The sequence below is a fragment of the Trachinotus anak genome, unplaced genomic scaffold (genome assembly GCF_046630095.1).
Source record: "Trachinotus anak isolate AG129_WGS33_773 ecotype Australia unplaced genomic scaffold, CSIRO_AGI_Tana_v1 ptg000013l, whole genome shotgun sequence".
Taxonomy (NCBI): Eukaryota; Metazoa; Chordata; class Actinopteri; order Carangiformes; family Carangidae; genus Trachinotus; species Trachinotus anak.
The window spans coordinates 21740014-21765966 of record NW_027273864.1 but is presented as its reverse complement, the minus strand read 5'-3'; the positions used below and the strand labels follow the sequence as shown (position 1 = coordinate 21765966).

The 25953-nt window shown below is 39.5% G+C and overlaps 2 protein-coding genes across 7 annotated transcripts in view; one reads left to right on the top strand and one right to left on the bottom strand.

Moving 5' to 3' along the window:
- necab3 (N-terminal EF-hand calcium binding protein 3) overlaps positions 1–15251 on the top strand; it is a 36080-nt gene extending 20829 nt beyond the window's left edge. Inside the window, exons 7-13 of the mRNA XM_071493401.1 lie at positions 2111–2232; positions 4187–4266; positions 7273–7326; positions 9746–9858; positions 10309–10386; positions 11015–11106; positions 14007–15251. Of these exons, the coding sequence (XP_071349502.1) occupies positions 2111–2232; positions 4187–4266; positions 7273–7326; positions 9746–9858; positions 10309–10386; positions 11015–11106; positions 14007–14035 (568 nt within the window). The 3' untranslated portion in view covers positions 14036–15251. The remainder of the gene's footprint in view (positions 1–2110; positions 2233–4186; positions 4267–7272; positions 7327–9745; positions 9859–10308; positions 10387–11014; positions 11107–14006) is intronic.
- An 8628-nt stretch (positions 15252–23879) lies between these two features.
- cbfa2t2 (CBFA2/RUNX1 partner transcriptional co-repressor 2) overlaps positions 23880–25953 on the bottom strand; it is a 37068-nt gene continuing 34994 nt past the window's right edge. For all 6 annotated transcript variants that reach the window (XM_071494292.1, XM_071494293.1, XM_071494298.1 and 3 more), the window contains exon 11: positions 23880–25781. In XM_071494292.1, the coding sequence (XP_071350393.1) occupies positions 25431–25781 (351 nt within the window). In that variant the 3' untranslated portion in view covers positions 23880–25430. The remainder of the gene's footprint in view (positions 25782–25953) is intronic.

Sequence of the window (25953 nt, the reverse complement as noted above, 5' to 3'; positions counted from 1 at the left end):
ACAATCACCACCACCTGTCCCTACAAGCTACACAATTAAACTATCCATTTTGTTGTTTAGGCATGAGGACTTGTTGCACTCCGCAGGTTGCAGGCTGAAAATTGGAGGTTTAGGCCAGTAAACCTCAGTGAGTGGTGTTATTAAATCTGTTTTTGAGAACATATGGTATTATCAAAATTGCTAGAGGACAGCATTCCTATAATGCATTATCAGCTATCAGTTAGGATTAGTCTAAGCAGTGGGGAAATTCAACTAATCAGTGCCACCTCAGACGCCTTTCTTTCAAGGTATTCCTTTCAGCACAAAGCTTTTAATCTGCTGCATTCTCACAGTTGCTCAAACAGTTGCTTCACTAATAGGCAGACTGCTTGTAAGTCGCTGTTTCTTTCAAAGAGCCTGACACTTTTGTCAAATGTAAATGGAGCTCATAGGATCAAATCAGATCTAAACTGCTGTTACCAATGTGGGATTTGTTGAGCCACTGGGTATGCAGGAAATGGTACAACTGACTACAAATTTTTGATATTAAAAACCTGCACTTAATATGTTTCTCAATACATTGTAGTTCTCAGCACAGGGTCACACATTTCTTTCGTATATCACTTATTAAAGCAAGTCAGTGCAGAAGATGCAATCCGTCAAAGGGCATTCAGTGAGTAGAAATCTATCTCACCACAGGTCAGTATCAGGACAAGTGGCTTGTCAAAACACTTTCAACTGACTGTTAGCATTTAAGGCTACTTTCCCTTCTTTTCGTGGTTAAGTCCTTCGGTAGCACTACATGCAGATGGGTTGTCTGTTGCACTGCATGTGTCACAGCTCAGCAGAGCTCTCCTCTCTCCTCTGTGGGTGCCACACTGGTATTATCGAAAATAATGGAGCGATTATAGCCAAGGTGAATTATTGAGAGGGGACTGGGGGAGGCAGAGGGGGAGCAGAGGCAGCAAGGATGATAAGGGTGACAATGAAAAATAGAACAAGTAAGTCACAGAGAAAGAAGAAACAAAGAAAGATGAGTACAGAAAGTAAGTGAATGACAGAGTGGTGCAGAAAGTCTGAGATACTCTAGATGAAAAAACGGAGAGATGAGGCATTCAGTGTCGCTTGATGAGAAGCTTTTTGGCCACAAATAACTCCTTTAAGACTGTTCAAACAAGTATAGATTTTGCAAAAAGAAAGGGTGAGTGTGTGAGTGTCGGGCGGGGCTGAATTAGAGACGTATTGAGTTGGCAACAAACAGCTATTTCTCTCTGCTTTGCTTCCCTGCAGTGGATTTATGGCTGTTGCAGTGGCCTTTGGGTTCCAGGCTGTTCTCAGCATGAGAACCTCCTAGCAATGCACTCCCTCTGCGCTGTCAGCGTGACGCTGCACACACACACAGACACACACACACACACAAAATAGCATGCTCACACAAAGACACAACAAAAGGAGGGAGAGAGAGGCACACACTAGCAAGAATAAACAAATATACAGGGGCATTTAGACACATAGAAACAGACACACACACACACAAGTGAAATAAAAGTATGCACTCACACGAACACACATATTGTGAGTTTGTGTCTCAAGTGTCACAGTCTCATAACTGGATGCACTGCCCTTGACACACTGCATTTACACATGACAAACGTGTTTCCATCTATCTACAACAGAGCTGTGTGTGTTTGTCTGTGCATGTGTGTGTGTGTGTGTAAGTGGAGGGATTAGTCCTCTTTAACATCCAGCCTGTGGGTTAATAAGCACTCGTGTGCATCCGGCCTTTCACGTCACAGTGTTTTCACCTCTATTCTGGACACTTGCTGTTTATCTCTGGCTCTTGTGTGTCTGCACCATCGACCGCATCAGACATTAGCCTATCTCAGTTCTGATTTAAATAAATTATTAATGCATCCTTCTTTACCTTGCTCCCGGTTTCTCTATCTCTATCTTGCACCTTTCCCTCCGGTCTCCTCTCATTCCACATCCTCTTCTTCATTCCTCATGTGACTACCTCTCTCTCTGCCATATCTTCAGGTTCTGTTTTATTTTTTTCCGCCAGACTCCTCTGACAGTTGCTGTCTTTCTCTCTGATGTTTGTCTCCCTGGGTCTCCTCCGCTGTCACGGCAGGAGAGAAGTAAAGGCACCTGAGCTGACAGCAGTACAGAGGAATGGCAGGCGGTGTGGTCGGAGGGTCCATAATAACCTGTGCATGTCGCCATCAGATCCCTGCTCTGGTATCCTGACCACAGGTAAGAGGAATATCCAATTACATACAAACGTTTTAAAATACTTTTTGCTATCATCAACAAATAAACCAACAAAACCAACCATCAGCTATTCCTCTGCACTACAGAACTACATTATATTGTATATTGAAAGGGATTAAAGAGTCACACTAAATATAATTGAATAGGATTTTTTTTTTTTTTTTGAGGGTCCCTCTGTGCCAAGCAGCTTATGATGACCATAGTTACTTTTTGTTGTTAGGCGACCTCTAGTGGCTGGAGTAATTATGCTGAAAGTAAAGGAAAAAGTTAGGTGACGTGGTGGAAAGAGCAAAGAGTAGGAGAAGCTTGGGATGGGTGAGTCGACAAAACACTAGACTTTCTTACAGGCGACTGTTGTTCGTTCCTTCCTGTGCTAAACCAATGGTAAACATAATTATTTTATCCATTAATTCTACTGTGCATTTACTGTTGTTACCATGATCACTAATGTCCGATAAGCCTGCTGCTGGTACCCTCCTACAGGTCATATTGACCCATATGGTTGGTGATATTCAGTAATTGTTTATTGTCCACAAATCTCATGAATAGACCAAATCCAAGAATGTGTTTGTCTATCGCAGTGTCTTTCCGCTTTCTGACCAACCTGTCTGTGGAGCATTGGTCCCTACTAAAGACATATCTTTAATAGAGGCTCACAAATATATACTTTTAATTTTAAAAAATAGTTTTCAAAAAGAGCAGGCATGCTGGTTTTTCTTTTAAAACATTGCTCAAACAGGAGGAAATAGGGACTATTTTGAGCTGTAGATTTGTTGTCTAGTGAGTATTTACGGCTGGAGGACAATGTATGTAGGAATGACCTAAAATAAACTACGCTACCTATTTTCATCATAATAAAGGAATGTGAAAGTCACCCAGTGAAATTGGTTTTTAATAGTTTTTGGACAAAACTTAGGTCTATGGCAGAGGAACGAGATATAACCGGCTGTGGCTACACAGTTGGATCTATTTGTTGTCAGTTTAGGTGTTTTCAGTAGATTCGTTGACAGTGAGGAGAATATACCCTTATCCTTTGATTAACAGTGGGAAATAAACACCCTCTGTGTTTTATTGCTATATAATTCCCTTTGATGTGTAAATACATGCAAAATTATGTCAAAGTCACACTATTTCTTACATTATGATCATTTGATTAGTAATTATTTCCCACCAAAGCACATCGGTGATGAGATGTACGTCTAATCATCAGACATTTGGGGGAATTGTGTTCAGTGGTGTACACATGAATGACTCCCATCACTGTCATTAGCACTGTGCATAATTAGAGCAGACGGTAAACTCTCCCTGAAGGCTCTTGTCATCTACAAAGATCCTGTTGACATTTACTAGAGAAAATTATTTTATGTTGAGCATCATTTATTTCCTCCTTCACTAGTATTGATGGACTGAACAGCAGATATAGAGCCCACAATAAAGAAATGAACCGTGACTCTCAAAAAACTTTAAAAGAAATTGTCATTCAACTGTATCAGGAGTTGAATGTCCTTTGATATAGATAATAGGAAAACTGAACCTGATTTTCATTACACAGTAATTGTTATGTATGTACACAATTCTTTCACATTTTTTTTTTCCTGAAACCTTTGATTTTTCAAGGTGAAAATACATATTTGTAAGATATTTCACAGCTGGAATAAAACCATTTCTGCATTCCCCATAGCTGTATATTTTTGCCCTTGTCAGCTAATGGAAATCAGTTTGGATGTGACTGCATGAAGTCTCCTGACATCAGTCAAATGAGACTCTCAGCTTCTAACTCCATAGTATATATCAATACCCTAAGATGTACACAACAGTATGGATTCACTTCTACACTTACTCAAATCCAGTTAGAGTTATTCGTGTGCACATTGGAGGTGGGTTGCACATTTACATTTTTCGCTCATTCCAATGATTTAGTGTTGTGTTACCTCAGGTGGGAGCATGGACGATGGAGAGAACTGGTGCTCCCAAATCAACAGGCTGCAGCAACTTCTGGATAAACTGGAGTGTCAGGTATGAAACTTCCCTTTATGTATATTTTGAAGTGGAATTAATTTGTATTTCTGGAACAGCCTCCCGCATACATTTCTAGAACAAACTCATTTATATAAACACATTTCTGCATTTTATGTGCCCTGCCTCTTTTTACATTTTTGATGATAGCAGTAAGTCAAATCTTGTTGAAATACTTTGATGTGAGCTATAATAACAATGGAGCTACTACTGATAGTTTTATAAAAAGATAAGACATACTTTACCGTCCACAAGGGGAAATTTGCCTTGGGCAATAATGCAATTTATACAGTCCTAAACTCTTTAAATAACGCAAACAGACAAAACAGTAAGGCACTGACAAAAATAGAGGACACTGTAAACAGGCATTAAAACATCCATAATACATAGAAGATGTGTAAAAACTGATAAAGATAGCCTGTACTTTAATGTACTTTACCTCTGTGATGCAGATGTAATGGAGTTTGTTTATGCGACAGAGATAATAATAACAACTATCAGGCGCATAATTATGCAGCAATTTAACATCCAAGTAATGTCTAAAATGGACATAATCTGTGAGTGAGTCTTCTATGTAGCAAACACTACATGGTGAACGAGTGGGCAAGCAAACAATCTGAACAGAGCTCTAGTGTGTGACGTTGGGCAGGACGATAAGATGTCCGACACAATAATTGGCAAATATGCCCATAAATGGTCCATAATGTGCACATAAAGAGTTAAACTACCTAGAATGTTGCTTAGCAACACATTAGCAGATGGCTAGTTTGCTGATAATAGAAAAACAAAATTCTACTAAATTACAAATCAACAATCACAAAACAGCCATAATAAAATGAGCACACTTACAGATAATGCTCCAACAAGAGAATCTGGGCAGCAGATTAAAGATGCTTGACAATAGCTACTCTCCTGGTCACAGATTGGGTAAAATGGTGGCTGTGACAATGTCAGTTAACCTCTGCCAGCAGGGGTCACCACTAACAATAGGTGCTGTTTGCAGAATAGATTAAATTGAGTCATCTTTATTGGTGAGCCCCCTTTTCTTCTTGTTGCCTCAGTCGTTTCTGTTGTATTGTATTGCATTGTATTGTTTTGTATTTTTTTCTCCTGTGTGCCGGTTTTTAACCTTGTTTGGAAAGGTGCCGTACAAATTATTGTTTTTATTAGTCATGAAACAAATTCAGTCTCAAAGGTTAGGCAAATGTGAGCACAGAGCTTTAATATTTTGACACAGTGGTGATCACCCGTAGGTGAAATGAATGCGTAACTTACTATGAAAACAAATATGTAGCTTTCATCTAACCTAAATGTATTTAATGTAATTTTTTGAACAGGTTGAACTGAACCAATCTAATAGGAAATGACAAAATAACTCAGGCAGTGTGAGGGCCACCTCACTTATAAAAATGGATAAATTATGCAGAAGATATATAGAATAGAAATAATGTGTTTGTCTTTCAAATATTATTTTGTTTTGGGGCACAGAATATTAACATGTACATAACTGCAGATTTCACTGGACTGGTTCGGTGTTGTGTTGTGTTTTCATGATTATATCTGGAACAAAGCATCGGCTAAATGCTCGAACGGTTTCAGCCATGATGTGGAAATGACAGACTTCTTGAACGCCCCTACCGTGTATTTTCCATCAGTATTGCTGTATTTTATGTTATGTATTTTAAGTTTTTACTCAGCTTTGCACTGATATAAATTTTAGTGTGTTTGTGATGATGAGAAAGAACAATACGTGCACTCACATCATGTAAAAAAAAAAAAAAACACAGCGGATCTGTGTGTCTTGTCAAACACAGAGCATAGTCAACTCGCGTCTCTCATTCTGTATCCTATGACCCATTCTCACTGCCACGTCTCGAAGCATCTTTTACACCCTCCTCCCTCCCATCTTCTGCTCCATCTCATTCTCTCTGTCTGTTCTTTTTTTTTAATAACTCCTGTTATTCCCATTTTTTAAAAGTTCATTTTCCTCTCCGTTCAAAGCATATTTCTCTCTCCAGTCTTCGGTTTTGTCAACCCAGGGGGGACTCAAGAGTGGAATATCAAAGCATTTCATAACCTGTAGGATGTTCTGAGTGCAATATCCATCCCCACACCTCAACGCCACCACCATCACACAGACACACACTCACACACCTTCTGTGGATCTCGCCCCCTTTCTCAGCTCTCTCAAATGCAACAGAATGAGTTTTCTGCCTCAAAGGTTATGTTCACTGTGTACACACACACATACACACACATACTCACACAAGAACCATAACCTTAAGAATGAAAACTCAGTCAGCTAGATTGTGCATTATCTATCTGACTGAGCGATACCACTATAGATAACATCATGTATTTATAGGCTACATACAGCCCCAGGATACGGTTGCAGAAAAAATAAATGTCATAGGTTACATGTTTTCAACTTGTTTTTATTCACTCTCTTTGGTCCACTGTGACTGTGGCTTTATCTTATCATTCTGTTACACATATAGCTATAAGAAACACAAAGCTATAAGAAACACAAAGGCCTTTTTGAATGAATGAGTGCAATTTTTTTGTCTTGAACAGCAGCCTTTGAAAAACATTAAATCAAGCTGATAAGAACAGATATCATATCATCAGGCCACACATGCTCATGCCATCTTACTGCCACTACCACTAAGATGTAACTAATGGTGGTAATAAGCTGCTCATTTTTACAGGAGGTCAGTCTTGTATCTACAAATGAAACTTCCGATTCAAGTTTTAAAAATAAAATGTATGTTCTCTATGATATACACAAGAACATAGGGATTGATTCACATACAAAATATATTTCAAACATCAGCAAATTGCTGTTAATAGCTGTCAGATAATAAAGTTATTAAATTGCTTTTTCATTGCAGATTGGTTGAGTGGTTTTATTACAGTATTTATATCCAGACCTCTGGCAACACAAATTATCCATAGCCAAATCTTTAACAGAGCCTCTTCTCATGTGAGTTGCCTTCTTGTTTTCAGAGTCCCAAGCTGGAGCCAGTGAAGGAGGACACGCTGGCCAGCACGTACAAGTCTGTAAGTCCCCACTGATAGCAGGAGTTCACCTGGAACACTGACCTGAGTGAATCTCTGACTGAACATCTTGTTTTCTGGCGGTTAGCTTTTACCGAGCAGGTACACTAGGATCACCAGTAGAGTGGTAATGGTCTTTATAATCACTGTAAATAACTTTACTTCAGTGGTGCATGGAATGGATTGTACCACAGGCTGCCACACAAAAGGTATCACTTACCAAAATGAAATGCTTGCTCTCTACAACAGACACTACAGAATGTCTAATTTTGCTTAGCCACACACACGTGTAGACACACACTCACCAATCAGTTCAGGCTCATGTTAGATTTTTTGTCAAACCACATTTCACAGTGATGAAACTGTACGGTGAGACCTTTACTCCAATGTTGTAATGTGACACTTCTCTACCTGAGGCTACTGCACAGCAGAATTACTGTGGCTGACTATACAGAAGCTTGGCTCCAGTGACTGCACTTTACTGTGAAAATAGTGACAGTGTATTTAGTTAAAAAGGACTCACTTCAGCGGATAATTGCTGATATTTTCACACTGTTTTTCTTTTGTTCTTCTTTGTCCAAACTCAGCTCAGACCATTTAACATTTTCTGTTCATATCTCTACATAAAATACAAGGAATTAACGAACATAGTTGAGTCAATACCACAATATTTTATTTAGAATATTACAACATTGTTTGCATAATTCTCCTTCAATTACATATTTAAAGGACCAGGGTGTGAGATGTAGTGGCACCTAGTGGTGAGGTTACAGATTGCTACCTCCTCCCACAATTCCCTTTACAAGCATGTAGGAGAACCCACAGTGGCCTCCAGGTTACATAAAATCACAAAGGGCCCTCTCTGGAGCCAGTGTTTGATTTGTCCATTTTGGGCTACTGTAGTGACGCCACCATGCTGGCAGATGGAAGGTGATCCACTCCCTACATAGCTAGCTCATTGTAAGATAACGAAAACATGATTCTAAGTATTATATTATTATACACTAATGAAATATTTATTAATATTTATTCTATTTCCCCTGAATCCTACACACTCTTCCTTTTACTTGTGATTCTACTCCCATACCATCCCTAGTTACTCCACAATTTCTGATTCTGTACTCCCTCAGCAGAGTCACTGTGTTCCCAAAAGCTGACAAGATTTTATTTAAACTCTTTTTCAGCTGCCCTCAGCAGTCACTCTCTCTTGAAATTGCATTTGAGTCATCCAGTTTGTTCGCTGTCCTCATTCTAAATGTCAAGCAGCGAGGGCCAGTTCATGTTCACTAGCCTCGCTTCAAAACAAGAGCAAGTCGGGTCTAAATTGTCTGACTGTGTTTGAGTCCATATATCGACAAATACTTACTTTACTCAAAGTATTTAAAGCAGTAATTGTAAAGTAAATGTCTGCCTCCATATGGGTTGAAAAGGGGGCCTACCTGTAAAACCTGCCACCACTTCAATACAACAGAGGAGAACGTAATTTTGTTTTCTCCTCAGAACAAAAAAATAAATAAAAATACTGTTTTCATGGCTATTATTTTTGGTTTAATGATAGCCCTTCTAAGGCAGGTCTGTGGATTATTCAGTTCTTGACTGTCATTTTTAAATGCTATGAGCATCATAGAGTAAATTCAATTTTTCCTCTGTTGCATTGATGTAGCGACAAAAGTCTCTAGTTTTTGTCATGTGAGTAAACTGAATTTAAGTCTGTTAAACTGAGTTTAGAAGAGAAAACACAAGACCGGTTTAACTTACATCTGGTTGCAATAATGACTCACTCTAGCACTGAATTGTTGATAAAGTAAGGGCACGGGGTTGAAGTGGCACAGTGGGAGACCGCACAACAGGCAGATGACCTCAGTTCAAGTCCAGTTTCCACCGAGGAGAGTGAAATGTGACAAATGACTTGCAACAGTCAACAACTGACTCACTGTGTGTTCACATGTAGTTGAGATGAAAAGAACCAGCCTGCTGCTGTAATCAGTATATTATAAGAAGAACGTGACAAGATACTCTAAAAGACACTGATGAGGTATCATGGCAACACAGATATTATAATGCAGGTCTAGTGTCAGTATTCTCTCATGTAATCAGTTTGCTGTTTTTTTGATTCATTACAATTTAGAAAAAGACCCTGATTTTCACTGACTGACTTTAGTTAGTGTCTCTTCGTTTGGGCAGCTGTTTCCACTCAGATTTTGGATGGCGAACAAAGCTGAAAACTTCATAAGAGAGAGTATACAACACACATACAAAGAAGCATCACATTTATTTATCTGTTGTTAGTGATGATGAGATATGTACCCTGAGGACGGTACAATAGGTCCCCCATCAAACTTTTTCAAAAGTATCCATCTTGACAATACTGGCGTCGTCTCATTTCGTTTCTCATCTCTGTCTCTCGTCTTGTTGCCAACAGAACATCCTGCTCGTTCAGAGGCAGGTGTCAGTGACCGATGAAGATCTGGACAACTTCCGGAAAGTTCTGAAAAGCTACATCGATGCCACCTCAGCCCACTCTGACAACCTCCAGTGAGTGTCTTGTTTATTTTCAGACAAAGTAATACATCTTTCAAGCACTGTGCCAGGCTCGGCCGCTGGAGCACCTTTGTGAGCACCGAGGCAACGTTGAATTGTCAAAACTGATGATAAAAAGATGCTGTTAATAAAGAATTCCCATCAGCATGTTCTCAGCAATTATCCCGGGATGTTATAGCAGCTTTTATGTGACTCGAAACTGTTAGCAGCTTGACTATGAAGTTTTACAGTAATAACAGCTTAGCATTTTCACAACTTCTTCATGAAAACGAGTTCTTGTTTTACTCCAATACTCTGTGGCTGTCTTACTTCTCTAATTGACATCTCTATCTTTCAAAAGAGTCAGATTTTTTCATGTAATCTATCCTTGCAGAGTGAAAACTCTCTTACACTTTGTATCCTCTTCTTGCCCCACTCTACTTTTGTTCTCTATCCTGCTGTCAGTGTGTCCGTTCACAAGCTCCCGGGAAAGTCGTGTTACATAATGTATGAGTTCTGGCAAGACCGCATCTCCTGGATGAGGTCAGTATGGTGTGTGTGTGTGTGTGTGTGTGTGTGTGTGTGTGTTTGTGTGTGTGTGTGTGTGTGTCTGTGTGTGTGTCAGATTTTGGCAGACTTATTTGGCACTCTTAACTTTTTGATGGAAATGTTCCCCACCAGTGAAGATGAGCAGATGGCCCATCTCTCAGTTCGCACATACACACACACACACACTGGGACGCACAAGGATGCATCTTTAAAATGGAATCTATTCCATTTACATATCAATGAATACATTAATCTGTCATTCAGAACATTTTTGCCAGCACATCTGATGAAAACAACACTTTCGATAAGGTGTAATGAACATATAGATTTTTGTAATACTCTTTGTTTAGTAAAAAAATATACTCTTGTACTCTTTGCACAACTCACTCTTGGTTAAAATACAGTTTTGACCGCCAAGTATTTACAAACAATAAAAATCACCTTCAAAACAACTGTTATTTTAAAATACAGAATATCCAAATTTAATACTCTTCATTTCATCAATGATTAGTTTTGCAACAGGTGATGCTCGAGTTAGTTCGTTCTAACCTTTTTATCTCTTTCTTTTTCCTTTTGCTGCATCTTTCCTCCGGTTTTGCTCCTTCGTTGTCTGTCTCTGTAGCTATCTGCAGTCCAACATCAGTAAAGATTTCCAGCGCTGCATCATTGACATGTTGGAGGATGCTGAAGCAGTAAATACTATGCTGCTCCCAGGTCTGTATATGTGTGTCAGTGAGTGCATTCACATGTGTGTATAGTCAAAGAAAACCAAGTGCCTGTAAACACTGCTTAGTGAGAGATCAACACATGTAAGACTCGCCCAAAGCCCCTCAATTGTGCAGATGATTTTTGTGTGTTCATGGAGGATGTTGTCACTTTGAATCACCTTCACATTTGTGAAGCGCTCATCTAGAAAGACACCATGACATTTGTCCGTTGTGAGGCATGTGGACCACCGGCATGTTTGATTTGGTGTTCATGTATGACTCGTGTGTCCAGTTCTGGCACCTAAGGCTCCCCCAACAGTCGCTGCACATTAGGCCCAAACTGTGTGTTGAGCAGGTGGCAACGGTTCTTACCTGTCTGCCTGCATGTCTGACATTTTTCCGCTGCTTTCAGAGTTGTTTGTGAGGTCACACAAACAGAGCCCTGCTTCTCCTCCGTGTCAACAGAAATTCCTCGTCTTTTGAAGAAACATCTTTAGAGAAATAGCCTGGGTAGACAGCAGACTTGAAAGTGACACGCTGGGTTTGTAGCATCCAAGTCAGGGATCCACACACATTCGCCACACACTGAATGGCTCTGAAATAGCATCGTTGACTTGCTATTCTGCCTTTCACTGGGCATGTTAGGCCATGCAAAATGTTAACATCAGTATCCTACCATCAGCCAGTGTAGCACTCCAAGCTACAGTATCAGTTGTATACAGCACATGCCATACATACATGCTGCTATACTGTGTCTGTAGGTAGTATACAAAAAATGAATTAACTCAATAGGCTTTTTTTTCAGCTGTGTGGCTCCTTTATGTCCTCTTTGCAATGCATTATGGGACAGTAGTGTACATGAAAAAAATGTACTTTTTTTTAGAATTAGTTTGGTATGTAGTTTGGTATTAGTATGGAATTGAGACACAGCCACAGATCATCATGCTTTTGCTCACGGACTGCTGCTCCAGTCAGCTGACAGATAAGATTAGTTAATGTGGTGACTGCTCAGGGTGTCACTTTCAGCTCTGAACTCCACTGTGTGATGATACTTTGGTGAGTGATGACATGTTTAGATGTACTAAAACTTCCCATCTGTGGAAATCAGGGGTGTATCCAGAGTTTCTGTTCCTCCTGACAATAACACACTTTGAGAATTCGGTCATTGAGCCTGAAGGTAGAAAATGTAGGTAGGAACTAAACATCCACTTGAGGGATATTCTCCTATTTTTACACTACCTGTTGAAAGTTAGCTGATTCTGATGTTAGCATCACATGCACAGAGGTGTGTGTATTTTCAAGTTATACACAGGGCAAAAACACAGAATATCAAGTATTTTCCCGCTGTCTTTCACATTCACATGTGGAGATACGGTATTCTTGGCAACGTGACTTACATCTGACGCACATAACTTATTTTCTTGTCACCGCGTCATCGACTCCTCAGCAGGATCAATACATGTGAGAGTGGCATGAATCACTGCCACTCTAGCCCAGGCTACCGTCATGACTCGTCTCTCTCTTCTTGACATTTGATTAAGTTGCTACAAGCCTCCGAATGTGATGCAGTAAAGCAGTAGCGTTAATTATTACTTCTGCCTATTTGCGTCCATTGCAGATGGTGTTTAAACTGTGTGGGCTGCACGGGTTGTGACTGTTGCTAAGCTACTGTACATGGTTGTTTACTTCCACATCTGTGACTTGCATGTATGCATGCTGACTGTGTCAGACATAAACTAAAGAGTTTTGGCGTAAACACAGACAAAGGTCACTTTTGATAGCAGATATGGACAGACAGTACAGAAAAATCTGACATTGGAAAACAGAGTCAGACATCAAGAAAAATAACCTCAACATGACCTCTGTAAGTGTGAAGTGCTTCACAAGGATAATTACAGGAAATCTGTGTGTGTGTGTGTGTGTGTGTGTGTGCGTGTGCATTTTACAGATTTCTTTATTACTCATTAGATGCAAACAGGCTCTGTCACCATTAGTAAAGGTCCTGTTGATGACTTCTGAGCTTTTTTTCAGAGTCTAGTAAAATAGCTATTAAGTCGCTTCTTATAGAACAACTTATCTGTCTGTATTGAGATATTGCCTGTCTCAGTACAGACATTATTAGTGGGTTACACTGCCCTGAGCATCAGAGGCGTTTTGCCGCTGGGAATAGGAGTGCAGCCACAATGCACTGATTGGAAGGAAGAGGAAGGATAGTTTATGAGGTGCCTGTCAGAAGCTCAGGAAGGAGTCGAGTCTGAAATCAATAATAGAGAAATAAATAAATCACAGCGTTCTGCTGCTCCTACCTGCGGCTATTATTGTCTGTGCTGCTGACTGTCACCGAGCACCGGCTTCGCATGTTTTTTCCAGCAGGAGCTTTGAACCAGCCACCTTGTTTTTTAAGGACACGGTTGTCCTGTCCAGCTTTGTTAGATTATCAACAAGAAACTGTAGTGCAGCCTAAGCGACTGGTGCTCTCTGACTGAAAAGGTCAGGTTTAAAATAAGCACCAGGTTAAACATACTGTAACATCGTTTGCCTTGTATCTGCCCTCGGTTTGTGATGTTCATGTAAAAAAATACAGTGTGAGAACAACAGAACAATATGCACCCACCCTTATGACCCCAGTGTAAGTCCTGTCTCTATAAAGGTGTGTTTCTCCAGTTTAATTGCCCAAATGACGTAAATGACTGACATATCCGTTCTTTGGATAATGCAAATGTTATACGCCGACAAATTGGAAAAATTGGAGCTCACTAAAATGTGGATTAGATGAATGATTTTTAAATATATCCTGACGTTTCCCTGAGGAGTCATAAATTGCCCTGATTTAAACAGCAGGTTGTCGTAAATTGAGCTAACTTTCTCTCTCTTTGTGTGTGTGTGTGTGTGTGTGTGTTTCCTCAGCTTCCTGGTGGATTATGACTAACAACTAACAAGTGAATCCAGAATGTCACATCTTCTGCCTACACTGTCACACGGACAAAGACACACTGGCGCAGCAACCCACCCACCCGCATGCACACGCTCTCTCATACACACAAATTCATTCAAATACACACTCACACACACACACACACACACAGAAGAATTCAAAAGGCATCCATGTGTTTGAAAGCAACAGGAGACAGAGACAATGGCGTCATCCAGCATTCTCCAGCAGCATCTTTTAATGTTCCTCTGCTTCGACTGCTCATTATTGTGCCGCTTATATCAAAAGGGATAGCTGACAGCCTATAGCCAATTTATAGACTTGAAAGTGGCTGATTCTCTGCAACGCAAAATCCAGTCCTTTTATTTAAAATTTCATTCATAACCCTGACTTGTGCTATGGCCTCATTTGTCTTGCAGTATTTGTCTGATATTATTCCAGTGGAGAACAACCAAGAGGACACTAGTATAGGCTCCTACAGCGATTCTCAATTGGAACTAAAAAATACGATGTCTGTAGTGTTTTGGGCTTTTGGTGAGTTGTTTACTGATGAATACAATTAAACTGGATGAACTGGATGAAAAAGCAGAGAGGATGAAGCGATGGAAATGTTACTGCAGCCTAAACATGCATGCTTTTGACTGTGGCCAAGAGCTTTCAGGAATAGTTCCTTCAAATCCTGGCTTGTATAATGTTGTATGATATTGTAGAGCTGTATTTCTTTCATTCAGCTACCTTAATGTCAAGTGCACAGAACACTAGAAAAAGCTATTCTTATAAAAGCTACACCTGCCCTGACATCTATCTGCAGTATTGCTAGATATAGTGGTCAGTTATTCAGTTATTTCTGTTAGTTCCCTCTCCTCATTCTTCAGCCTGAGACACCTTCTTTGTCTCAAATGTAAAAGTATCTCTGAAAATGTGCTACCTAAGGGAATTGCCATTCTGTGAGGAGATTTCATTGTATCACTACCTTATGAAGATAAAATATATTTAACGTATCTTGTATTTATTTTGATCATGGTAGAGCTCATTCCTTCTGTACATTTGGAACTCAGATATATTCATATTTCTGTTGTGCTTTGGTTTGGTAACAAACATCAATACCTGTATACAGACTGAAAAGCAACTTTAATAAATTGTTAAAGCTACTAATTGTTTGTATACAGACTGAAAAGCAACTTTAATAAATCGTTAAAGCTACTAAGTGTTTGTTTTGACATGTGAAAAAGCCTCTGAATCTTCAGTTTTGACGCATATGCTCTATTTTTATTTTATTATTCTTATGTCTTTTTTATTGCAACACAAAAGACAGGGTCATTTACAGGATGAGACAGTAACAAAACAACAAAGGGCGACAGGTTGTCTCATGATGAGTGACAGCTTGGTGTTGGTTTTTCAAAGTGCGCATGTGGGTGTCTTTATGTGTAGGTGCGTTATAATATGTATATATATATATATATATATATATATATATATATATATATATAGTGAGAGAGAGAGAGTTTGTTAAATGTATATATAATGTCTTATATAATATGTACTTTATGCCACTACAACTACTTCTACTACCACTAATAAAACAAATAATAATAATAATAATAATAATAATTGAGACATAGAGGGTGCTGGCAGCAGTGGAGTGACATTGAGGCATCATCAGGGAGCTGTGCTTTCCTCTGATTCATGTTTTCCTACGTCAAATCTCAATTGTTTCGCTTTTCATTGGTTATAGGATTTCTTCTCACAGACAAATTTAAAGCAGCTGTAATGAGTCATTTTTATGACAATGCATCAAATGACAATGTAAAAATCCATATTTCTCATACTGATCTGCAGCTCTCCTTAGCTGTGTAGGGCAAGTTTGAGTTCATTGTTTAGCCTGAAAAGTCTGACTCACAAATAAGGAGCATAGAAACTTTTTACACCATCTCTGTCAATGTATTAGTCAGTGATCTGTGAGCTATGAACCTCCCTCTGTGCTTTGAAAAGGACAGCACTTGAAATGTATTTGTGGTTTCTACTAATCAAACAAGACACTTCTCTAAACCAAGATAATCCAGTTATGTGAGCAGGATACACTAGTGGGTCTTACCATGTGTACGTGTGACCTTGTCACAGGCTGCATATCTTTGGGTTGTGAGCCTTTCAAACAGCGACTTTAAAAAAAAAAAAAAAAAAAATCTGTCTTGCAGAATTGTGTCTTGCATTATTTCTGCTTGCTAGCACTCACCTTGCAATCCCAGATTCATCTCGCTTTTGAATCCCAGGTTGGAAGCCAGTGCATTACACTACTTCACATTTCATTTCTCCAATGCTGCAACAGAAGGGTTACAACACAGATCTAACAGCAGTGCACTGCACCATACAAAATGGATGTGAGATGCTGCAGGCTGCACCTAATTTATTGTGAACTGACCTACGGCTATACATAGAACTCAATGGAAGTCTATGTGTATGACAAGCTCTGAGTAGCTATAAAAAGTCCCTGCTTACAGCCGGTATCTTGTTATGACAGGAACACATAATTGCTGGAATTGTTTGTGCCAAATTTGCGACTGCGCACACGGGCGTGCACAGGCACAGAGGCTGGCACATCATTGCACTGATTGCTGGGCCTGTAATGTTTGATTGCATGATTGATGCTGGCGAACTGAAACCCTCTCATCTTTTGCCTCCTGTCAGGCAGGCTGCTGGTAAGGCAGAATGAATATGTAGTGGCCATCAGGGCAGCCATGTAGACGAGGCTGTGAGGACGTGTACCCACACATGCTGTTCTGCATCTATTCTTCAAAACCTCGAGGGCCGTGTGTCACCACTACATCTGTTACTAAGAGGAGCGTCTAATTCACAGGAAATTAAAGGAAGCAAAAAACTAAACTAAACTAAACAAAACAAAAGCCTGTTGCTGTTTGAAGCAGAATACTTGTCATTTTCTTAACATCGACATATGATTGGGACATTTCACATTTTGTCTTCAAAATCAACTGTATCAACTGTTCACCCAAAAACAGCTGATAAACAAAGCTGCTATGCAACTAATTGACAGCCTGGTGTGTAAAGTACAGTTCATTCAGGTCTGTTTCTCTGATGTTAAAGGAACAAGTTGACGTTTTGACAAGGGCAGTGCCCTTATTTGCTTTCTGGTGTAGAGTTAGATGAGAGAATTGATACCACACTCACATCCGTCAGTTGCAGCTCGTTGAGGTTTCCTGTGAATCCTTTGGGCATAGGAAGGTAATTGAATCCAGGGCAGGAATCACATACCCCACCACTAACAATGAAAACCATATAGAGGTGTATAGGAATAAATGTAAATACATTAAATGGTTATTGCAGGGAGACAAAAAATGATGATTATGATGATGATGATGATGATGATGATGATGATGATGATGATTATCAAAAATCATGATTGATTTAAGTTCCAGCTCCTCTTGAACTCCTGCAACACTCAAAGTATAGATTCATCTCCTGCTGTAGCTGTAGACAGTATTCTTCCTGATTTATTGTCTCTCTTGGAGATACAGCAGGGATTAATTCGCACAGCCTCTGTTCCATTTTTGCAGACAATGTATGGTTTCCGTACTGCTGCTGCTGCTGCTGCTGCTGGATGAGAAATGTTTATATTGAAACCACTGTGGAATGCATTATTCTCTCAAAATATAACCCGAGAGTCTCAGGAGATTTCGTTGTGCAGTTTTACATTATATTCCGACATGATACTGAAACAACATGCAGTAAGCACCAACCAGCTTCTTTGACCTATTGGATTTTTACTGTATAAATGTGAGCCCTTGTTATAACATAATATACGACTCTGGTTTAAATAAATAAAAACTTAACAGCACTAGCACATTTCCATACCTTATTCATTTTCAAGTAATATTTTTCTATTATGTATTTTCTGATTGTGAAACATGCTTTTCTGTGTTGCAAAGGATGTGGGCTTCAGATGAATAGCCAAAGTCAAGGATCAGACTCTGCAATTACTTCAAATTTTACAGTTCTCGGAATAACATTGTCCCCTCTCTGTGCACCCCTCCTATACCAGAAGTAGAAAAAATAGAAATTAAAAATAGAGGTCTTTTTGTTCTCTTTCAGGCAGGTGCCCTTGGCTCTAATGTGTGCAAACACACCTCATCACTTCAGAGAGCCAATGGCCAGTGCTAAGGTGACCTAACGACATTTATTGTCCTGTTTCATTCCTCCCTACTGTCATTTTCTCTGTCATGGTTACTTTATTGTGCAGGAGCCAACACATAGGGGGCATTTTAAGTCAAAGCCTGTGTCACCTCTCTGTAGGGGATGGCAGAAAACCTTGAAGAATGCCAATACAACAGTGCAAGATGGTTGTATCAGATATTTTAGAACTCAATATGTAAATATGATTCAGCTCAGACACAATTTTTTTAAGCTCAAATGAGAGAAACAGTATAAATCCAATCATAAATTCAAAGTTAGTATTTAGAGAAGATCCCCATACAACAAATAAAAAGATAAGATACATGGAAATTAAAGAGGGCATCAGATAATAAAGGATTTTCTTGCGTTCAAGTGCAACTCATCTCCACAGAGATCCAAAGACCGGGGGCCAAAGGTGACAAAGCAGCAGCTTTTGTCCTATTTCATGCCTCACTTTCTCTGTTCCTTTTCACCCTGGAAACTTTATTGTGTAGGAGGTAACATCCTCAGAGGATGTCTTGCCTCATAAGTCACTCATTGTCATTGACTTAGAGACTCCTCACACTGGCTTGGGTTTTACTAAACAGTACAGTTTATTATGCTGAGCTAATAATGTTCTTAAGATAAAGTAATAGTTTTTGCAAATGCAGTTTCTTAGTGTTTTATATGAAATATATGAAAGCTACATTTTATGCTTGTCTTGTGTTGTGTTTTGATGCAGGTCCCTCACAGCAGAAGTAGTGTAAAAAAAAATGGTCTCAAAATCAATTACTGTAAATCATGCCCGACCTTGAAGAACATTAAGTGTTCATAATAGCATGCTGTCAAAAAGCTTTTGCAAATTTTACTGAGGGGCAGTCAGAGTGAGAGAGAGAGTGAGGGGGAAGAAAAAAAAGATGTCTGTAAGGAGAAATGTGAAGATGTGAAAAAGACAGATGAGGAAGGAGAGTTACATTATCAGGAGGGGATTTCAGTGTCAAGTGATGTCCAGCAAGGGACTAAGATATCACTCCAACGTCCTCTTCGTCTCTCTGTGATTATGAACTGTGGCAGATCCTCCAACGCGGTCATATAATTTAAGCACCATGTTGAGCAGAGGTGGAAGACGCAATGATAGCTCCCTGTGCAGAGCTAAATCCTACTGACTTTGTTTGCTCAGTGCTCTGAATTTGTATGACTTTGTAATCTCGACTGTGGAGTTGTGTCGGGTTGTGAAATTCTTGCTTTACTCTGCTCTCATCTCTGGGTCTCTGTGACTGTGTGAGGTTTGCCATGTTATACTTTTTTTTATACTTGTGTATAGAATATTTTAGCATGCGAGCATGCTTTACTAAGAAGGAGTACGTGGTATAGCTGCTCCACAATCATTGTCACTGAGAGCATTTTAGCATGATAATGTTAGCATTTAGGTTAAAGAACAACTAGTCCTGAGTGCGTCCTCACAGAGCCACAGAGTGGGTGCAGAGTGTCAGTGTTGCTGCTACAGTGTATAGTTCTCATCTTGTCTCCTTATGACGCATAAAGCAAATATTGATCTTATGTCTTTCTGTGAAACCCTTTGGAAACTCAGCTAAAGAACAACTGCTGTACAGTACTGGGCTACGTTAGATGTATTATTAACAAGTAATCCACTGGGTACTACTATTTTCCTGTGGGGCTACCATCTAGTTCACATTGTTGTACTGTAACCTGTTTATCTGTAGCTCTCCAAGTAATGTTGTTTTCTAAGAAATGTATTCAGATTACATCAGAGCAATGTTTTCACATTTAGTCACACCGTAGTGGTTAAAGGAATAGTTTGACATTTTGGGGATTGTGCTTTTTCACTTTCTTGCATAAAGATGAGAAGATCCGCCACTCGCATATCTGTAAAGGAAATATGAAGCTAGTTAGCTCAGCATAGAGACTGGAAACTGGGAATTAGCTAGCTTACACTTTTGTTTTTTAATGTGTATGTAGTGAGCTTTAAGGTGGAGATATACTTGCTTTTAACTTCGCATTTGTGTGCAAACGATGGCTGCCTCAAGCACCCTGTGTCCACCGAGCGTCAGCTGTGCACTTCTGCAGATATTAGCACATACACAAGATGCGATATGCACATAAACACTTAGGTAGTGTAGGGACCACAAGCTGCTTTGCTGAACTGACAGGCTCAGTGTAGTGTGTGTGTGTGTGTTGTTGTGGTGTGTGATGAGCGGGCTTGTCGGACAGAGCAAATCATAAAACGTCTTGGCAGACATTTCTCTAGGCGTTTCTCATCATTGATTTTTCACATTGACAAAACGAGAGAAACGTACTTGCTGTTTTCACCACGTGCTTGTTTTAGGGGCCTTACAGACCATCTACAGCAACATCGTTGTCATATTGGCAGCTGTGGCAAGTGTGTGAACGATTATGTTCCAGATGCAGCTGATTGTCTACACAAATGCGTGGTTGAAAAGTATGTCTCCGGCTTTAGGGGTGCTGGAAGGCAGATGTTATATTTGGACATAGCCAGGCCTGCACTTACCTCCCTTCCCAGTTCTCATGCTAAGCTAACCAGATGCTGGCTACATATTTACTGTACAAATGAAAGTGGAATCAGTCTTCCCATCTCTTTCAGTAAGAAAGCAATAAAACATATTTCCCAAAATGCCATAGTACTGATTTAAGCTTTTTGAATGGACCACAAACTGATGATATTCACTTACTGCAGTAAAACAAAAATGTATACACATATTTATCTAAGGACCTTTTACACAGTGTTCCACAAGGGAAAAGAAAAACAAGTAAGAAAGAATTAAGTTGTCAAAGGTTCAGTGTCACTGTGTTTTGACATAACTGCTCAATCTTTAAAGGTCAGTGTAGTTAAACTGTTAAATGTAATTCCTGTACTGTGTGGGATATTTATGACTCATGAAATTAAACCAATTAAATGTAATTACATAACAAACCACACTGAACAAGGGGAGCTGGTGGTGAGAACGTCAGAAACTATATCATCTTCAGTGTTTGTAACTGGAATGATTCACTCTCTGTGAGTTGTTATCAAAGTAGATGATATTAAGAACTACAGAGGTCAGAGCAGAGAGAAAATCAGACATGAAGAAAAAGAAGAGGGGACGGGTGGAATGAGAGAAGGAGAAAAATATGTTTTCTGTGTCTCTGCCTATTTTTTAGGCATCATGAGAGGAGCTTTGGAAACGAGAATCTAAAGTGACATCCACTGCTCCGCCTCCAGCTAGAAGTTGGGACAGAAACCAGGCACATAATTAAACCAGTCTCTCCCCACAATCATTACAACATTGTGTAGTAGCATTTTTGCCAAGAAACCAGCAGAAGTAACTCACCACACACTGCCCCTCTGTCCCCAACAAACACACACTGACACATACACACAAACACAACTGTGAACATTTGCTGACTCTACTTTTTCCTCTTCCCTCTTAGCAATTCCACTTAGCTTCCAACTAACAAAAATAACAGACAACAGAACTTCTTTGATGCAGAACAGAACAAGATGACAAGATGGAGCACACTCACAAAAGTAGTAAACAGCTCCACGCCTAATCCAGAGAAGTTTCCGATACTCTTGCACATAGGCCTACAGTATGTACTGTATATACAGTATTTATGTGGTGTGCAAAGAATTGCGTGTATAGATCCATAATAGCCAAATAGAAAACCCACATCTGAGTCAAAGCATGAAACCACTCAGCAAACATCACAATCCTGTTACTAGTCAGGCACAGAAATAAACAACAACAGTGATTCTGGCACACACGGTGACTCACACAATTACATCTAGACAACAGATGAGTCATATTTCATTTTTAGATTAACTAATGATCAGTAAATACTCTTTGTAATCACAGTCTTTTGTGTCTCTGTGCTTACAAAGACAACACTACTCACAAAGACAAACAGCAGTTGCTGCTTTTGTTAAGATTTATTATCAATAACTGGGGACTATGCCTGTAACTTACTGTAACTACAAACTTGAGGTTTTTGTTCTTTACTTGTCCATACGATCCATACTTGTATTCCCCTATATTCCACAGGGAAATGTTGTTGTTTTTTTATTTATCCACTACATTTAAATGACAGCTGCTGTTACTTTGCAGATTTAGATTTGTCACACAAAACAAGTTATGAATTTATTAAATATGATGAATTGTTATAGGTTATTTTAGATATTAAAAATATTTTAAATAGCTTTAGCTAGACCAACTACAACAGTAAAATGCTGCTTACACATTAATGCATCACTAGTGATAACCCAGTAATATTATATGTAATGATCAACAGTCAAGGTGCATTTACTTTTACTTTTAATACTAGTAAAAGTAATTAGTAGTAGTAATAGTGGTAGTAGTAGCATTGGTAGTAGCAATATTAGCCTATTATGTACATGTTCAAGGAAGAATTGTAATGAGAATATATTATTACTTTTATTCATTGCATTGCATAGTTATTGCATTTTGGATGACTTTACTCTGGTCCTGCTCAAGTTCCGTTAAAGAGACAGAAAACTCGTGTTTTGTGGTTTCACTGTGGAATAAATGATTTTATATTTAAGCAATCATGGACTGTGATCTGAAATACACTGGGCATCTCCTCTTCATTGCAGACTGGTGCAACAAGTCAGCAGCATGTAGGATCTTCTAACTTTGCAGTTAAGATGTACGGCATTGCCACCGATTCTCAAGTGATATCATATATTGCCACCTCGTGGCTGCACATGATATTACACCGTTCCACTGCCCATCTGCTTTTGAATTGAGTAAATGTTTTGCGTCTTTGATGTGAAATTTGAAGATGACTAATTTTACTGTTGAAGTCAATCATCCTCTACATCCACTGTTCTCTTGGATAAAGGTCTTCAATGTGAACTGACTTGAATATTAATTAACTTCAGAGATGGAAAAACATTATGCATTATGCATGACAACATTTCCGCCCACTTTAGAATAATTCAATCTTGCCACGAGCCTCCTCATTAACTCATACCTGAATTCAAAGATGCCTCTTGCATATTTTATCAGGAGTCACTGAATGATTCACAACATCAAGGAGACAGAGAGCAGATGCAAAAATAAGACACACTCATGTGGCTTTTGAGAAGATCCCCAACCCCATGATTTAACCATAGAACAAGTTTGTTGAAGAGGCATTTGTTGTCTTGATTTGTTTTTTTCTCAGAAAAAACACATTTAATGAAGTTATATAGACACAATGAATGAATTAGGCCTATAAGTGATGTAAATAGCTGGATACCATGAGACGATATTCTAACTGTTTTTAGGAGAAACTTTTGTGGCTCCACATAATGCTGGTTTGTAAAGGCTAGTGATACTTGCTCTCCTGTGCACTCATTACATTTAGCAGAGCTCTGGATTCATTATTTAATTTATCTTAATTTATACCCTTTTGTGTCAAGGTTTTAGAGCTTCTGAGGCAAATTATGTAGCAGTTGAATATTTTTTTCAGTCATTTTTATAGTGATCATGTAACATTAAAATCTACTGGCTTGACAGTTATCTTCAGGATGCGTCAGTGTATATTAATGGACATCTGTCTAATTTAATATTCAACTAACACTGTGATTTATGACTGATATGATTGGTCTTACCTTAATTTCATCACATATTCTGAGCACAAAGTCGACCGCAGGACAGAAGAAAAACTTTCTGAAGTAATTCTATTTCTTTATTTCATACTTCATGTCAAGATATCTTTTTTCATATGAAGTTGTTATGCCTCATAACAAAAGAACGTGTTGAAAGCACGAAGGGAAAATCGTGGCTCACAAAATAAAGGCATTATCTCATAATATTCTTTACAAAGTCATCTTACAACGAACAAAAACAAGAACAATGTTTCAGTTGTAACAGCAGAGTACGATATATCAAAGTTCCGCACTAAACATTTGACTTTAGTCTAACTGTGACAAAAGAAAAAAAATAAAAAATAGAGAACAGAATGATCTGTACAAACAAATACAGTTTAACTCCTGAGATTCTCTGTGGGAGAGAGTCGCTGCTCGAAACCGGCACCACAGCAATGTTAACATCAAATGAGCATTTTCACACATCAGTAATTAAAAAGCTGTATTACAAAGTGGTCTTCTTCTCTGATGAAAACATTGCAAGGGTGCAAGATTTGGAGCAACATCTGACCCTGCCATACACAACTGGTGATGTGAACAAGTGCCAGAATGAAACTGCATCCAGAATAAAGTCATAACTGAACCTTGACTCCCGCGCTTACTCAATCCAGCCACCATTCCCTTAATCGTACCTCTGTTCTTTGAAGACGTCTGATGATCAGAAATGAAAAATAGAGACCAGAGTTCCTAGTTAAACTCATTATACAAGTAGATATGACATGTGGGGGTTAGTGTATAAGTAACTCTTGTTCACAAGGACATTTACAGGCAATGATGACGACTCTCTCTTTAGTGACTGGAAACTTTGGTAATGCAGAAACGGCTTGAGATACCTGACCACTTCATTTTAATATTGCTTTGACAAAAGTAATCATATGCTTTACAATAATCACTGACGGCACGACCATTTGACACACGCATTCACACATAAGAAAACCTGACAAGAAGTTGGCGAGCAAATATTTATGTATACAGGAGAGCTGCTTATGTAGTCCACTGTCAGATTTTTCCTACAGGACGAAGACAGATGCTTTAGGGCTGGTACTATTACACTGTTTACATTTAACACCACCGCCACCACCACCACCACCACCACCTCCTTATCTTAAATTTATACACAACAAAGTGAGAACATCAGTTGAGGGGAGGCATCTTTTATACCTCACTGTCTTTTAATCTCCTCTGCCTTTTCTCATATGCCTTCCTTTCATAACTTCCTCCCCGCAGCCAGAGATAAACTGAGATCAATCTGCAGTTTTTTTTCCCCCTCCCCTCCCAGATCCAAGATTTGGGGTTTTGGACGAGGACAAACACGTTTCCATCTGTTGGGGAGATCTGTTTTCCAATGGATGCATTTGAGACGAGTCCTTCTGTCCTTTGCCAAAGACAAAGTCCCAGTTGACATATCACTCACATAGTCATCCATAATCTGTCCTTTTTTATCTGCCAAAGATTACGATGAAAAATCTGTTATCCTAACTTAACCCACAAACAGTTCCCTCATGGTGCTGATTCTATTCTTCCCTGTTAAGGAAGGGAATGGGTGACCACTGAAGTCCTTCACTTTCTAGTGTCCATTGGCCTCAGGGGCCGAAGCAGGGGTGGAGGGGGTGGAGGAACGAGAAGCAACCGAGCCCTTCTCTCCACTAGGACTGGAGACTGAAGGCACGCTGTCGGGGGCCTTAACCCCGGCCAGACCGACAGGGGACACCCCGGCTGCTGCTGCCGCCGCTGTGGCCATGGCAGCTACCCTGCTTGCGGTGATGGCAGAAACTGATTTGGGTTGAGCCTGAAGTCCTGGGCTGCAGATAAGGTGATGCCTCTCCCAGTCTTTGTGCTGGCAGAAGGAGCCACAGTAGCGAGCAGCATTGCAGCCGCTGCACGTCTCGCTAGCTTTGCGGCCGCAATTCCAGCAACACTGAGGAGGAGAGAAGGAACAGCTGTAAGCTTTCACAAGAATGTAGACGCAGATTAGTGTCTTCATTGAATTTGAGTGAGCCTTTCCCAAAATAAAACCTGCATTTATTATTTTTCACTTGGAGTGAAAACAAGCTAAACTCTAACACTGACACACTGTTAAGTTGCTACGG